At 36.7% G+C, this 15,325-nt stretch overlaps 2 protein-coding genes across 3 annotated transcripts in view; one reads left to right on the top strand and one right to left on the bottom strand.

The window, feature by feature from the left end:
• The window catches only part of LOC139818446 (uncharacterized), a 94,590-nt gene that overhangs the window by 24,636 nt on the left and 54,629 nt on the right, over positions 1 to 15,325 (bottom strand). The window lies entirely within an intron of this gene.
• On the top strand, positions 6,621 to 13,854 carry LOC139818178 (uncharacterized). The gene is made up of 10 exons (XM_071786759.1): positions 6,621 to 9,506; positions 11,118 to 11,171; positions 11,252 to 11,500; positions 11,655 to 11,723; positions 11,816 to 11,881; positions 11,945 to 12,067; positions 12,189 to 12,248; positions 12,343 to 12,411; positions 12,556 to 12,786; positions 13,002 to 13,854. The coding sequence occupies exons 1-10, from the start codon at positions 8,202 to 8,204 to the stop codon at positions 13,365 to 13,367; spliced, it is 2,592 nt and encodes an 863-aa protein (XP_071642860.1). The 5' UTR covers positions 6,621 to 8,201; the 3' UTR covers positions 13,368 to 13,854.

The raw sequence follows: 15,325 nt of genomic DNA, 5'->3' as shown, positions 1-15,325 counted from the left end.
CCTGTTTATACTGATATATTTAATAAAAGAACAACAAATTTTTGTGTTTTTGTATTATCTGAATTGGCTCTATTCTATAAAACTCTTTATAAAACTCGAAAGGGCAAAGAAAATAAAGCAATGAGAAAATCATAAAAAACGATTAATCGACCATAGAAATAGTAATGTTTGCATATAAAAAATTTAGTATTTATAAACGAAAGCTTTATTATATCACGCATTCATATCGAATATAATATATAACATTCATTTGCGAAATAAAATAAGCATATTAAAAAGAGTGAAATTTTCCATTTTGTAATAAATCTTTTCAACTACGACGTGTCATGGCGCATGGTCATATATGATTTAAATGTAACGCGTGTTTTGTATAATTTATAACTGCAATATTATAACCACTTTCTCCTCAGTTCATCATAAAGTCATAAAATTATGTACATATAGAAAGAGTCAAAATGCAAACATACACATTTTTAAGTAAAATAACTCAATTATTTTTAAATGATTATAATATACCCGCTTCATGTGTTAATTTCGTTATAATGTTTCACACGTTGTTTTCTCTAAAATTAAGAGCCAGCTTATCTTGATATAAAATCTGCAAGTATTTTATTTCATTTGAAACTACATCCTAATTACATCCTTCAAATGAGTCGTAATTAATCGGATAACATCTAGCATATTTCGTAATGACGCATCTAATGGTATTACCCAAAGTAAGTTCGAAACTTAAAGTTTCCGCAAAATAAAATTGAAAGCGATACGTTCCAAGTATTTACGTTGCGTGCATCCAAGTTTTCACTGGTTACAAAAGACCGAGGTGCAAATTACAATAGATATATAATTAAATGTTATACCCCGTTATCGCGGAAATGTAACAGAGAGTAACTATAACCAGAAGTATGCAACTATTCTTGAAATATTATCCGACAATCGAAATTGGAGGATCGCTTTTGAACCCTTGCGCTACGCCGCTGCTTAGATTACTTTTGGAGCTTAAATATAACTTTAATATTTAAAAAAAATAAATTAAGCTAGCGTAAATATTTTAGTATTTTCAATCTTTCATTAAATTTATACATATTATATTATTATACTTACTAGCTCTTCAATTATATATTTATTAAGTCGCGTTTTATAACATAGTAATTTTCCGTTGTTCTAAGGATTGCGAGTGCTTGTCGACGGATTGATTTTCCACTCTCGACGTTTCCGTCTGTTACTTGTCAGTAAATTGGAATGACAGCAAAAAAAAGGACAGGTGACGCAATTATTTTTCCTTCATGACGAAAGAAGATGATTTGTCTTGAATAATACACATTTAATGACATTATTGTTACATACTGTGTGTGTGTGTATATATATATATATATAAATATTTACGTATCTATATATTACGTACATATATATATATACGTATCTAACATAATACACTTACAATTAATTACTTACAAATTGTAGAATCATTACCCAATTATTATTCTCTATTTATTCTAATCATAAAGAATCAACGATTACAATTTTCATGGAAGTCCGATTACAGACCTTCTCTTTCATTTCGCCTTATTTACAGCAGTCATTATTTTCATGGAAATTCACAGTTCGTTTACACTCTTTTTCGTTTTGTCGAGTGACACATATAGTGCGAGATATAATGCGAACGCATTTCCGATGCTGATGTAACTTGCGCCACGTAACACGGAACCTGAAGAGACCGACACATGCACGTGAGGCTTGTTCCAATACCGGAATTATACTTGGACCAAATAGCGACCGGTAGAGAGAGAAAATCCGGTAAAGAACAAAACGGTAATGTTGATGTAACTTCTGTGTCAATCAACGACTTTGACGCTTTTTATTTTTCGAAAGTGTTACATAAAATGAAAACCGGAAGAAAAAATTTATAGTCAAAAGAAATTGGTAAGAGGCCGTAATTATGTCGTTGCTATGCAAATAGGAAATGCTTGGAATAATTGAAGAATTCGATTAAAGAGTACATAATTTATATTACGCGCTAGTACCCACTGTAATAGGTGAATGATAAAGTAACAATATCGGGCATTTTTTAAATATTGCGAAGAAGTTTTTGCACAGTTTTTTTGTACACCTGACATTTTTATATTATAGATTTTAGATTACAAAGGGATATTAATTACCGGCAAATATCGTTGTCTCCATCGCGCATCTAATATATTATTTACACGGTAGAATATTCTTCCACGTTACAATGAATATGTATCTATGAAGGCAATCGTAGGTCGAAAGAAACGAAGCGATGATTACTATTCTGAATGTTTCTGGGGAGGCCAAGGCTCTCTTTTCTTACAAGACCGCGTTCACTTTTGTGCATCACCTTGTGAGTCACCTTTGTATTTCTTTTTTTCTTTCTCGCTTTTGGTTTAATTTAACGCGCATTAACGAATCTTCGAGACATTCGATTATATCTAGATTTTTAAAACTGTGCCAGTTTCGAAATAAACGACTTCTCATCATTGGTTTCGTCGAACTATTTGGATCATCGAACGCCAACGAAAAAAGTCTACGTGAAGACATATGCAAAAATATGTATAAAAGTCACATTTTAATATCATTAAAAAAATTAATTATTACATAATATTGAAAACATAAAAAAAATGTTGGATAGATTAGCAAGAAAATAAGAGTAAAAAACAATATGTATAACAAAACGATATGAATAATTTAAAAACGTTTAATTTGATTTAATAATTAATTTGTCTTAATAAATCTTCTTAAAAGAAATAGCCGTCTCAATGAAAGATATTTCGATCATTCTACATTACCTGTAGATATGTCTGTTATAGATATGTTATTACATTCTGCGGTAAATGCTACAGTCAGAGGTATAAATGTCTGTAATCTTGTAAAAATAGAACTTTAATACAGAACGTTTACGAACATTTCATATAGCCACTGATGCTTGTTTTAAATCAGCTAATGTTAGATGTAACGGCATAAATTATAATTTCAATGACTGAAGAAATTTTTAGGCATCCTGTTACAACTCGTTATGACCCTTTAGTATTAATTACAATTGGCTCTCACATCTCCTTTCATTATTTCACGATTCATATATCGCACGTTTCACCTTTCGCATGACGCGCTGCAGTCCCACGAGCGCTTTTATAATATTTTTGATCGTTGGTCCGGAAACGGATTGTCCCGTCACCAGTGAAAGTAAATTGTGGCACGATTTTGTGTTCTCTGCGAACCGGAAATTATAACGGCAGGCAATTTTGAGTTTAGCACAATCAAGCTTCGCGACACATTTCATAAATCGTTTTGGCAAAAGCGAACGCAACGAATAATAATGAATGAATTAATTTATCTCTCTCCTTTCCCACATTGCAAATGAATTTCTCTCCTGTTTTCTTCTCACGTTACAAAAGATAACTTTCATAAATAAAACGCGATAACTTAATATATAATCCATTTCGTCACGTAGAAATCGGAAATTAGAGAAGAATAATTATTCACGACAATAATATATTTCGCAACAAGGAAAAATTATTGCACTTTGATCTGATCATTATATATAGGTGTCTTCTTCACAGTTTCTTTTTACGCGTTATCGTTTTTCTTTAATTTCGCAGACTCAAAAAGTAGCACCCGTCCAATCATTCAGTCTACCTGTCTACATATAGCCGCTATATCGTCGTTCGAATAAAGAATAGTTCGTCGCGCGAATGTTGTTAACCTTGCCACTACTTGAGATTTGCATGAAAGCGGGGTCCGTTCGATCGCGGGCCCGGGTTCACCATGCAATCGTGTTCTCCGTGCGCTACTCGATTGCATCTAAAATACAAGTTTCATGCATTGTACATGGCGCACGCTCAGTGCGACGTTAGGTGTGCCGGTTCAGCATTTTTTATCGTTCGGGGTAAAAGTGAAAATGATCATTGATTGGCACAGCAGCGCGGTGCAAAGGTTTCTCTCTCGAACGGATGTTTCGACGTTCTTTACCGTTCGTTCGATCCTTCGAATCGATTACGCCGCATTTGCGAAAGGGTGAAAAGAGCGGTCATTCAACGTCGCGGTTTTTCACCTGTATTTCTGCAAGAATCATTATTGCTGAAATAAATTAATGAGTCTGCGTGATTGTTACATGGGTTTGCAGCGAAGTGAAATTAACGTTGCCGATCTATTTTTGTCAGCTTACTTAACTTCTAACTAATAGTCTAAACATGCTGCGCTTATGCTTAAAATAGTAACAGACTTGAAAATATTGATTTCATTTAATGCGTTTGACGTTGAAGTGTATATGACAGACGTATGTCATTTAAATACGATGCCGTAATGCAATTTACATATATATTTATACGCATAAATATGTGTATACATATTACATGTAAATTGTGTTGACTTTGTTTTTATCGTCGCAATAAATGATTATTTCTCCCGTCTCTACAGATTTTTTTAAAGACGTATAAGTTTCGCATTTGTGCTGATTTTGTTAGCCCATAATAAAGCTCTAATTATCATATTTTAATCATTTTAATATGTCAGATTAACATAAATCATGAATTTTATTCTGAGGAAACATTTACGATTATGCATGTGATTGTGACAGAAATGGACAGAAATAGTTTTTACGTCGTATAGTATCTTAATGCATGAATATTGTTGTTATTTTATAGTCAAGTAAATATTTTTTGTTGTATAAATCGTCTGGTCTTTTTCAGGATTGAACTTGAAATCGTTGAACGATGACGACGATTTTACCGACAGCTATCTCATTAAGACAAGACCGTGAGACAGAGAGCTCGATTAGCGCTAAGGCTTTGGTGAACGTTCGCCAGACGGAGACACCTTTATCTACATCAATAATATTTCAAATTTTAATTGCTATCTATTAAATTTTAATAACATATTTTCTGTTTTTTTTTTGCTATCCTCCTGGGTATATCCGTGAAATACATAGCGTTAAAAGAAAAGCCGACTATTTTATGTAAGCCGGACGTTACACAAATATTGTTCTTGATGTGCGACGAACGTTTTATTAAATTGGATCGCTGTTAAAACTGTTGACAAATCTGAGAGCCTTTCACTTATTTTAAGCGATAATCTAGGCAAACGACGACCGAGGGCGGAGTTCTCCGAAGAAACGACCGAAGTATATTGGCCAGGAGCTAAGAACGGTTTGACTAGCACAGATAGTCCAGATAGAATAGACCGTGCAAGTTGCAGTGATCGACAGAGAATGAAAGGTGGACGGTGATCAGCGACTAATAATGGCGGTGATAAGTTTACGTAGATTCCGTGGGGAAACCAGTTTTTATCTCATAGCTGACTGATTCGACTTCCTCTCCGAGTATAGCGATTTACTTCTATTTTTCGCTAAGCGAAATTTATTTTTTCCTAACTTACTTACCAATAGTTCACCGTTAATAAGGGGCTATAGATGCAAAATATAGCGCATAAAAAGAGACTAGTTTTTTTGTGTCAATAGTTTTTTTTAATTAATGTCTCCACTTTGATTTGCGAAACTGTTCTTATACTTCCTGCAAAAAGTATACTTAAAAAAACTGTAATTTAATGTATAAGGAAACAAATATAAGATTCATATATTAAATTATAACTTTTCGATATAATTTATATGACTTATTTATATTTTATATTTCTAACTAATGTATATGTGCAATTACGTTCTGAGGTCTTTGTTTCTCTTTCCTGTCTAATATTGCAAAATTGTTATATATAGTTTTACCAGGATTGAGCGGAAGAACACGGTTGCAAGCACGATGTTGCGAATCGCGCAAATTGTTCGACAGCACAGTGCACACTGAACGTGCATTTGTGCAATGGAAAGTCCATCGGCCTCGTATGTTCCATTCTTTTTTCCGCGTCGATTTTATCACGCTCGATTGAACAACGTCGAGTCGTTCATCGTGTCCTGCTATTAGTGTCATACAGTTACTTAAATATTACTAGGAAAGGAAATACTTCGCCAAAGATATAAATTTTATAATTCGCAGATGATTAATGCGATCCTCCAAAAATAAAATAATAATCCTCTAAAAATAAAAAAAAGAATTTATATATGTACACATGTAATACTTCTTTAATGCTGCGTACGTGTATACTGTACGTGTAATTACTAGTTGTACCGGATCGCCTTTGTGCATTTTCTTCGGGCGTCACGTTCAATTGTGGTCCAATTACAGATTGTAATACTTGGAAGCTTTATATAAACCTTTCTTCGAAAAAGTGAAAGGTTACCGAATGCAACCGGATAACCTTCTCGTTGCTGAAGAAAGATCCTGAATTGACATTTTACACTCGCTTCTTTTTATTGCATATCGTATTTTCGAGTTTTATAAATGAGTCCTTGTAATTCAAGCATCATCTTTAGCCATTCTTTAACTTTTTATTTATTTGTTAATTTATTGCCTAAATAATTTTAAATTGCTTATTGGAAATATTTATAAATTCAGTTTTGACATTATTAAAATATTCTGACTTTATTACTTTTACTTATTTATCACTCCGATCTTTATTTTAAAAAATTATAGGAATTTATTATTTTAGGCAATCTGTGTAATACATCATTAAATCAAAATTTAAACGACATTTATATCTTAATTTAGAAATGATTTGTTAGCAGTGATTTAACAGCGACTGTCATAGAATATCCTAGCTAGTTGCACAACGTAAATTGTACAAAGGCAGCTTGTAAAGCGGAATCCTCTGTCTCGGATCTTTAGTGACTTTCTACCTTGCCCTAAGCTAAACCAGCCACTTTCAACTCGGCTCGGTCGTGAGAGCTGTCATTAGCGTGAGCGGGTGTGAACGCGTCCTTGCTTTGTACCCGCAAGAAATGGGATGCCATCACTCATTACAGGGACTCGCTCTCATTGTTAGTACCTCAAGATCACGTTCACGGTCGTGACCAAGATAAATCTCCGAGTACTTTACTATTACAGTTTTACTTTAATCGATTCTGCTCTGTAAAGGAAGTATCCGAAGCGGAGAGATGCAGTTTTGAAATCGGAAACGAAGCCTGGACCTTAAGATTAACTTTTCCTCAAAGAATTGAGTTGTCCTATAGCGTGCTTGAAATCGGTATGTTTCGAAAGCTGCTTCTGACAAGTTCTTATTGTTACGATGCACATAATACAATTGCTAACGATACAAATTAATAAATAACTAGCCTGCAGTTACATCTAGTTTAACGATTGGTTTAATAAAGCTATTACGATGTAACATTCGATATCGATGAGGTTGGAGCACCCGGAAGAAGAAGACGTAAACGGTGAACTGGTTTCAACGATGGTTTACCTTTTCGCTGATGGGTGCAATCATTTAATCACGCCGGTAATCAACGTCCAGTGCAGCCACTCGTCATCGTCATCGTCTAATGTAATGCCCATCTGCTATAGCTCCAGAAAATAAGTAATTTCGCCATTTACAATGTTACAAAATTGCCACGTGCTCCTACAAGATTAGGCACTCACGTCCCTTACGAAAGTCTCGTCTGTCATCACGTGCGTTTCGCATTACATACTCGCCCGCCTGTGCGCGCGTAATTATCCAAAAGCCGGAGAGAGGAAGACCTCGTCGTCGTCGGTGGAAAACGCAACGACGGAAGTGAGCGCGACCGCCCCCGCGGTTCGACGTACTATGATTAGCGGACCCGATATCCCGTTGGTGCATGGAAAAAAGTGCATGCTTCCGCGATCAGGGAAAAAACAGGCCTTTGATTAGGCCCAGCCTATAAAGCAACCATTTTCCTATTCAACTGTCCAGTTCCTCAAGTACGATCCTCGTGTCCTTACGAGCTCTTCCTTCCGCGACCGTCGCGCGTTTAGTTTCTTCGATAAAATCGAGCTGTCTATACTCAATTAATCCGACATCATGTAAATTGTTGTTTATAGAGGACAGCTACCCTGTGCCTGCTTGTGATAGTGAGTGCAGTGTGAGATTAAATGGACAAGTGCGCTATTATTTAAGAAGTTATATAACTTAACTTAGCCACCTGCCTTCAGATTTGTGTTATTGAGTTTATTAAACGCATCTGCAGAATTTGTCAAAAATTCAAGGAATATAAATAAAGAAAATGTGATGTTAATTTCTAAAATCGAAAATCATGGTATTGCAATCGTCCACTAATTGTAGGTACTTAAACCTTTAAATCTTTCGAATGAAATAATAAAATCTTTGGAGCAGAAATATCGATTTTCAAGATGTTCCTCATGTTATCAAGGATACTATCTCGTTCGAACTGCATTCTGATTCTGGTAATATTCAACCTCGCGTCCTCGGCGCCTTTGACACCTCAGAAACATTCACCGTTTCAAAACGACCCAGGCTTCTCGTCTTTCCCAAAGATCTTGGAGATCCAGCTGCCGCTGAAAATCTCTTCGAAAGAAGATTTAGTCGCTTGGTCCAAGTACGTAACGAGTTTGATGGCGTCGAAGATCAATTTCACTTCGTCGACTTTGAAGAACTCGCCGTCAGTCGAGAAACGAGTTTCCTTTGCGAGCAATTCAGGCTCGAAGTCGCAGGAGATGATGAGAAAGGCACCTCTCAATGAGAAACGACAAGGTCTGAATTATCCGGCGCGAAGGCTCAAGGAGCCTCACGTGCAAAGAGCGGATGAAAAAGTGGTCGCTTACCCTTTGCCCATGGGAGCGATGAGACCGACAGCATCCAGTCGGCAGGATCCCCCTAGCCTTCCCACGTCGAATTACAATGGGCCGACTGATTTTGGACAATACGTGGACTTCAACATCGGGAATTCCTTTCAACAAAGTGAAATTGATACCTTTGGAAATTTCGACTTCTTCCCGCAGCCACCTTCCAACACGTATCTTCCGTTGCCACCGAGACCAGTTGATAACTCGTATCAGAACGCCGTTAATAAGAATGTTTCCGGCTTCGAGGAGCCGGCGAAGCTTCAGGCTATGAAGAATTCCTTGAATCTTCGTCTCAAGGCCAACAATAACAAATTCGAACAGGCATTGCCGATCACCGTAAATAACGGATTAACTGGAATAAATCTGTCACATATAGGTGAACCTCTGTTAACTTTTCCATTCCAAGCAGTGGTCACGGTCACTAAAGAACTACCAGCAGCTACGAGGATACAGCCGAATGATTACACCGCGGTTGGAGATCTTCCAAATGAGTTTCTGTCATACTTCCAACAAAACTACACCCTTCCGAACGAATCCGGACAAGTCAACGTTTTCAATGATTTTATCACGGATACGAGTGAAACGAAAACGCGGGAAAAGGTGAAAAAAGGAAAGGAAGAAGAGAAGGAGCAGGATGTACGCGAGCAGAAAAAGCAAAGCCAGAAAAAACCGAAGAGTACAAAGAAGCAAAATTCGGCCTTAAAGCGACAAGCGTCCGTACTCGGGGATTTGTTGAGGACGTTGGGTATTCTGCGGAAACTGCCGAAGAATACCACTCAGATTAACGTCGCGAAGCCTGTACTCTCTATCTTGAAAGGTAACTCGCAGAAGATACAAGTGGCCTTCGACGAGGTGAGTAGATCTCAAGCAGCGTAATTCTAAATACACATAATTGTATTAATTTAAATAATTCATGTTTAAGCTGATAAACATAAATTATTTACGACGTAAAGAATGCTTCGTGCGATAAATGATGAATCTATTGTACTTGGAAAGAAAAAAGAAATATGTCGCTATTCATAAAAGTGGCGTTCACACAATGACTATAAAAAGTAATTGCCGTAATGATTTTTGCGAAACAACTGTAAAAAATTGAGATCAAACTCACGCTCAAACACGACACTTAAGCAAATAATGTTTGAAAGAAGAAACTGATTTGCTTCGCGTCTATATTTAAGAACTATTTATAAATTTTCTTATATATTAAATTATATTTTGTATTTTATGTTAACATCTAACTCAGGCCGGTATTCATAGCCGATTCTTATATTTAAGACTGTCTTAAGTATCTTAAGTACAATCTCAATACAGATTCTTAACCAATCACAGAGCCGTATTAGCATCTTAAGATATTACTTAAAGATGTATGTCGCTTATGTCAAAATAACAGGATAAAACTGAAATTTACAGAGATTGTGCACTTATATATCCCAAAAACCTGTGTTAAATTTGCGATCGATTGTCCGAACCGTTTCTGAGATATTTGCTTTAAAAGTTACAGAAATGTATATATATATATATATATATATATATATATAGTATACTTCCCATGTAAATATCATAATATGTATCTCTGCTCATGTACGGTAAAAATGAATGAAATTTTTATGGTACACTTCTATGACATCGAAAATTGCAATTACGGTTTTTTAAGATTTTCTGGTAATATATTTTTTCAATTTTTTAATGATTTATTTAAACAATATCAAGTACAAAAATGGGACAAAATTGCGATTTTTATGCTTTTTCTGTCCCAATAATACCATGTTGTTTATGAATAATTCCTGAGATTAGGTCTACACTGTTTAATCAAGAAAACAAAATTATACTACATATAGCTATAGCGACATACATCTTTAAGACGGTCTTAAAATAAGATCTGACTATGAATACCAGCCTCAGATAACCATTGTTAATTACACCAAAAAAGATAAACAAAAATTAAAAACGATAATTAACAATAATTATGAAAAAACTGTAAAATTAAAATTTACAGTCGATTGCACTCGTCACCAAAAAGAGGTAAGTAGAGAAGAGAGCGGCGATAATAAAGAAAAATTGTGAAATTTGAACTTTACACTCGGTTGCGTTAGCCACAATATTTTCAACCTGTGAGGACATATTCTTATAAATATGTATAAAAGTGTCGTCTCGGTAATTTATTGCACAAATGAGGACCAATGTATGTGACGAATTCTTTCTTTATCAATCTATCGTTCGTATGACAGATCTGGTGACGAAATCGATAAATCAATGAATCTAACTGTGCGTTAATAAGATATGCAATACTGAAGCGATAGATTAATAATTGTGCGTCTTTTTTTACGCTTTCGACGTAATAGTATTATACAACGGTATCATAAATAATTATATTTACATATTACTCGTCGCACGGTTACATAATGACTATTGTAACATTTGTTAAAAATGTCACTAATTAAAATGTAATTATATTCTTTATAGACGCCGCCTAATCGTGGGAGACGCAATGAAACGTTTCAAGCTCAGCAACTAGGCGTATGCAGTTTATACATTTTTATTTATTTATTATAAAGAAACATGTTCTATGAATATTATAACGTGAAATATCATTATAGGATGATGATGATGAGGACGACAATGATGAGAACGGCAATAATGAAAACGGCAATGATGAGAACGGCAATGATGAGAACGGCAATGATCAGGCCGACAATGATGAGAATGACGATGACGATGGCGAAGGACCGCAAACAGAAGCGCAAGAGGAAGACGAAGACGAAGATGAGGAAGAAGAGGGTGGTTCTATACAAGCTCTGATCGAATTATTACCGTTAGCTGCACCAATTCTCGAAGAACTTAGTGATGTAAGATAACGTATCGACAAAACCTTGTACGGCGGTACAGTCGTGACATTTGTGAATTTTCTATAATCATGTTTCTCTGATTGCACGACATTCTATCGCAATACAACATTAGAGGTGAAGCGTGAAAAACAGAAAGCTATGATTAATATTTTAGCCGGAAGCCGACGTCGATATAGTAGAAGTGATTCAAGGTGCAATTCCTCTTCTCGAAGGACTCTCTGATGTAAGATTAAAATACCAGTCTCCTCTGTCTCCTCTTCAAATTATTCGTGGAGATTTAATTATACAATGATCTAATGTTTGTTCCTTTTCTAGCCAGAAGAGGAGGGAGGCGTCGATATTCCAGCGGTCCTATTGCCACTCTCTCAAAAGCTCAGTGAGGTAAATTTACCGCGAGTAATAATTTCCAAAGTCTACTCTCTGACGCCAAAATAATCTCTTCAGGGCCCAGAAGGCAAAGGTAGCGATTCCGGCGCCATTTTAGGACCTATCATTCAGCTGATAGCGCCGTTGATCGGGCCTCTTTCGGGCCCCCTTTCGGGTCCGCTCAGTCGTAGCAGTAGTGGCGTAAGAATTTTATTTTATAAAATTGTAGAATCGTAAATTGTAGATCATGAATAAAAAAAGAAATTGATTTTCGTGCGGATGTAAAAGCAGATATAAACGAAGTTATTATTATGAATTTCAGCCCGATGGCGTACAGGGATCGGCATCTGTATTTGGAGCATCGGCTGAGCCTTTAAGCAAGGTAATTTATATTTTTGCAAGCCTTTCTGCGTATAATATAGTACAATTATGATTTTGGATTATTGCTTATCTATTTGTGATCTCGTCGATTTTAGCCACAAGGACCATATGGGCAATCAGTGTTGTCGGGTCTTGTCGCTAGTATCACCGCTAAACTAAGTAAAGTACGCATCATACCACCCAACGTATCTTTTATATGATTACAATTTAATGTTTTTTTTATTAATCTTGATTAATCTCTTTCTTTTCTACATTTTTTACATTTTACAAAACTAAATAAACGCTTTCTTATTATTTCTAATATTCAGGAACTCGCCGCTTCGGCAGGTGATTCAGACGTAAAATCTCTAGTAAGCTCGGTTGTGTCAGGCGTGCTTGCTGGTGCCAGTGCTGGTTCGAAACAGAAAGGTCACTACGGTTACAATACATATGGTTACAATGGTAACAATAAATATGGCCAGAATGGTTACAATAGATACGGTCAGAATGGTAACAGAGACACGTACCAATCGTCCACATCCTACGGCTATGGACCCACCGTAAGAAATTTTTTTTTACACATGCACAATTTTAGATGTACGTGAATTGATCGTTATAAATTTAATTTACACTTGTTTAACAATTGTGAGAAAAATTTGAATTAAAACAGATACAGATAATATCTCCTATTTTATATTTATTTATGCCCATGCACATAGAAGTGGCATTTTCGTTATTTTTGTCTGAGATAATCACTCTCGATCTATTTTTACAGCAAGCTCCGAGTTCTGCCGACGCGATTCTCGCGCCGTTAAAGGAAATCCTCGGCGCTTTTCTGAAGCTGTCGGCCACGTCGGCGACCTCCAGCGCAGGTCTGTCCGGCACATCGTCGAGCTCCAGCGCAGGTCTGTCAGCCAGTTCCTCGCAATCGTCACAAGAACCAGAAAAACCCACGTACGGTCCACCCACAAAGCCGCCTTATGCAGCGCCGCCGCCGCCGCCGCCTAGTCCTTCTTACGCCTCACCTCCCAGTTCTTCTTACGCTTCACATCCCAGTTCTTACGATTCACCTCCATCGAATTCTCCTTACGTGTCATTTGCGCGAAGACAAATCGCGCGGCAAATAAAGAAATTATTTTGAATCACACACTTCGCCTGCAGTTTATTACTTTATCGATTTTTCAAGGATTACTTTCGCGATGGATGCAGTATTCTCGATATAACTGTAAAAAGGATTATTTCTTGATTTTTTTTACATGCCTCTTTGGAAAGGCTCCATTTAGCGCAGTCACGGCCGTGTGGAGTTGGCTCATGACCTCTCTGATAAAGCCTAATGATTATTTTGCAACAACGAACTCATTACAGCTGAAATCATGTGGGTATTACCAGCTTCTATGTGATAATTGCAGGATAATCTAGCCGCGCAAGGACAAATGTCACGTCATCAGTGCAAACTTTCGTTTCCACCTCATTTAAAATTGTTATTTCCTGTGAGCAATCTTGCGGGTAAATTGTGAATAATAATTTTCTGCGCAAAATGTATGAACACCCCGCCATTCGCACTTTTAACGATAGAACATTGAGAACATTAATTATAAATTATGATTATTAATGATATAATATGTGTAAATAAAATAAAATTTATTTATTCTTATAGACTAATCGTCAATCGTAATTATTTGAAATTATTTGTACAATTATTAAAATTTAGACTTGACTTTATTTTTTAACTAGATTTTTAATACACATTTTTCGATTAGAAAACATTGCGACGGTGTGATATTTGATACATTTAGCGAAAAGAAAGCGGTAGCTCTTTTATGCGGAAAGATACCTTGCATTTGTTTCATTCGAAGCATGGTATGTAAAGACATATAGGAGTATGCTCAAAAAACTGATATATTGCTTGCATATACGTTCAACACTTACGCATTACCCGGATCTGATATCACGTATCCGGGTATATGCGCGTCCGGGACGTATGTGCGAGAGCCGAACACCCGGAAGAAACGGACAAATGGAGCACTTCGCATTCCTGGATGTGGCCTGCAATTTCTTCGCGTGTCTCGTTCTTATGACATTTTGTGTAAGACTAAACTTAACTAAGTTTCTAGACAAAGAAGCACGTACGCGTGGCTAATGAAGAAAAAACTGGATCAGACCTGCGCGAAACGACGTGTAATCAGCGAAATTATACAGGCGTTACAACGAGCCAATAGGCATTAATATACCTATCCCGGATATATGATACCGGATATACGAGCGATGAGTTACGTGATTGTCTCTAAGCGACGCTATATCAACCATTTATTTCGTTTTTACTAGGAAGCAATACATGTTTATACCTTGTACTTCTATATCCCTTTCACATCGTCGACATGGTCATTAATCATAATTCCGAGACAATATAATTTGGCGATCCCTGCGAGCGGTGTTCGAACTCTGTATCGTGGCGATCAGTTTCAAGCATCGATCTTCGGAATTTGCCCGTTTCTCGTAAAAGGTCTGTCGAAACCGATAATTTGCATAGCCCGAGACACTTTCAATGAGACGTTTTGCGACATTAGAGCACGGTTTCTCTGGGATTATCCTTTCTTTCTCTCCTGTATTTTTCTGGGGCTCTGTCTTTGTCATCTCTGAAATGTAGCCAACAGGTCAAACGTCTCTCCGGTGTTATTATGGATTGACAGGTTTACGCAATTCGCGTGAACTAGCATTTTGTGCTCTTACTTGTCCCACTTGCTGCTCTCCACTCCTCGTAAATACCCTGCTTTACATCTCTTTAACTACTCTACGGGTCGCATGAGGAAATATCGTTTGACACCGTGCGCGGTTTCGTGAAATTTACTAGTAGCACAACGCAGCCGGGATGCGGACTTAAGCTCGTTATATTGCGTAAACACCGATTTAATTGCCTGCAGCACAAATCGACACTTGACTTTTTCGAACTGCTGGTGAAAGTCCTCGCGATTCTGAAATCCTTCGCTCATCTCTCAAAAGAATCGGCCTTTGTCCCTCAAATCGACCTCCCGACCAGTGATCCGACATGCTTCGCAATAATTCTTTTTGTCTGCGTAGATTTGCATTTGCATCACGCAA

Source organism: Temnothorax longispinosus, chromosome 8 (assembly GCF_030848805.1).
Source record: "Temnothorax longispinosus isolate EJ_2023e chromosome 8, Tlon_JGU_v1, whole genome shotgun sequence".
Classification (NCBI taxonomy): domain Eukaryota; kingdom Metazoa; phylum Arthropoda; class Insecta; order Hymenoptera; family Formicidae; genus Temnothorax; species Temnothorax longispinosus.
This window is presented reverse-complemented; position numbering and strand designations above follow the sequence as displayed.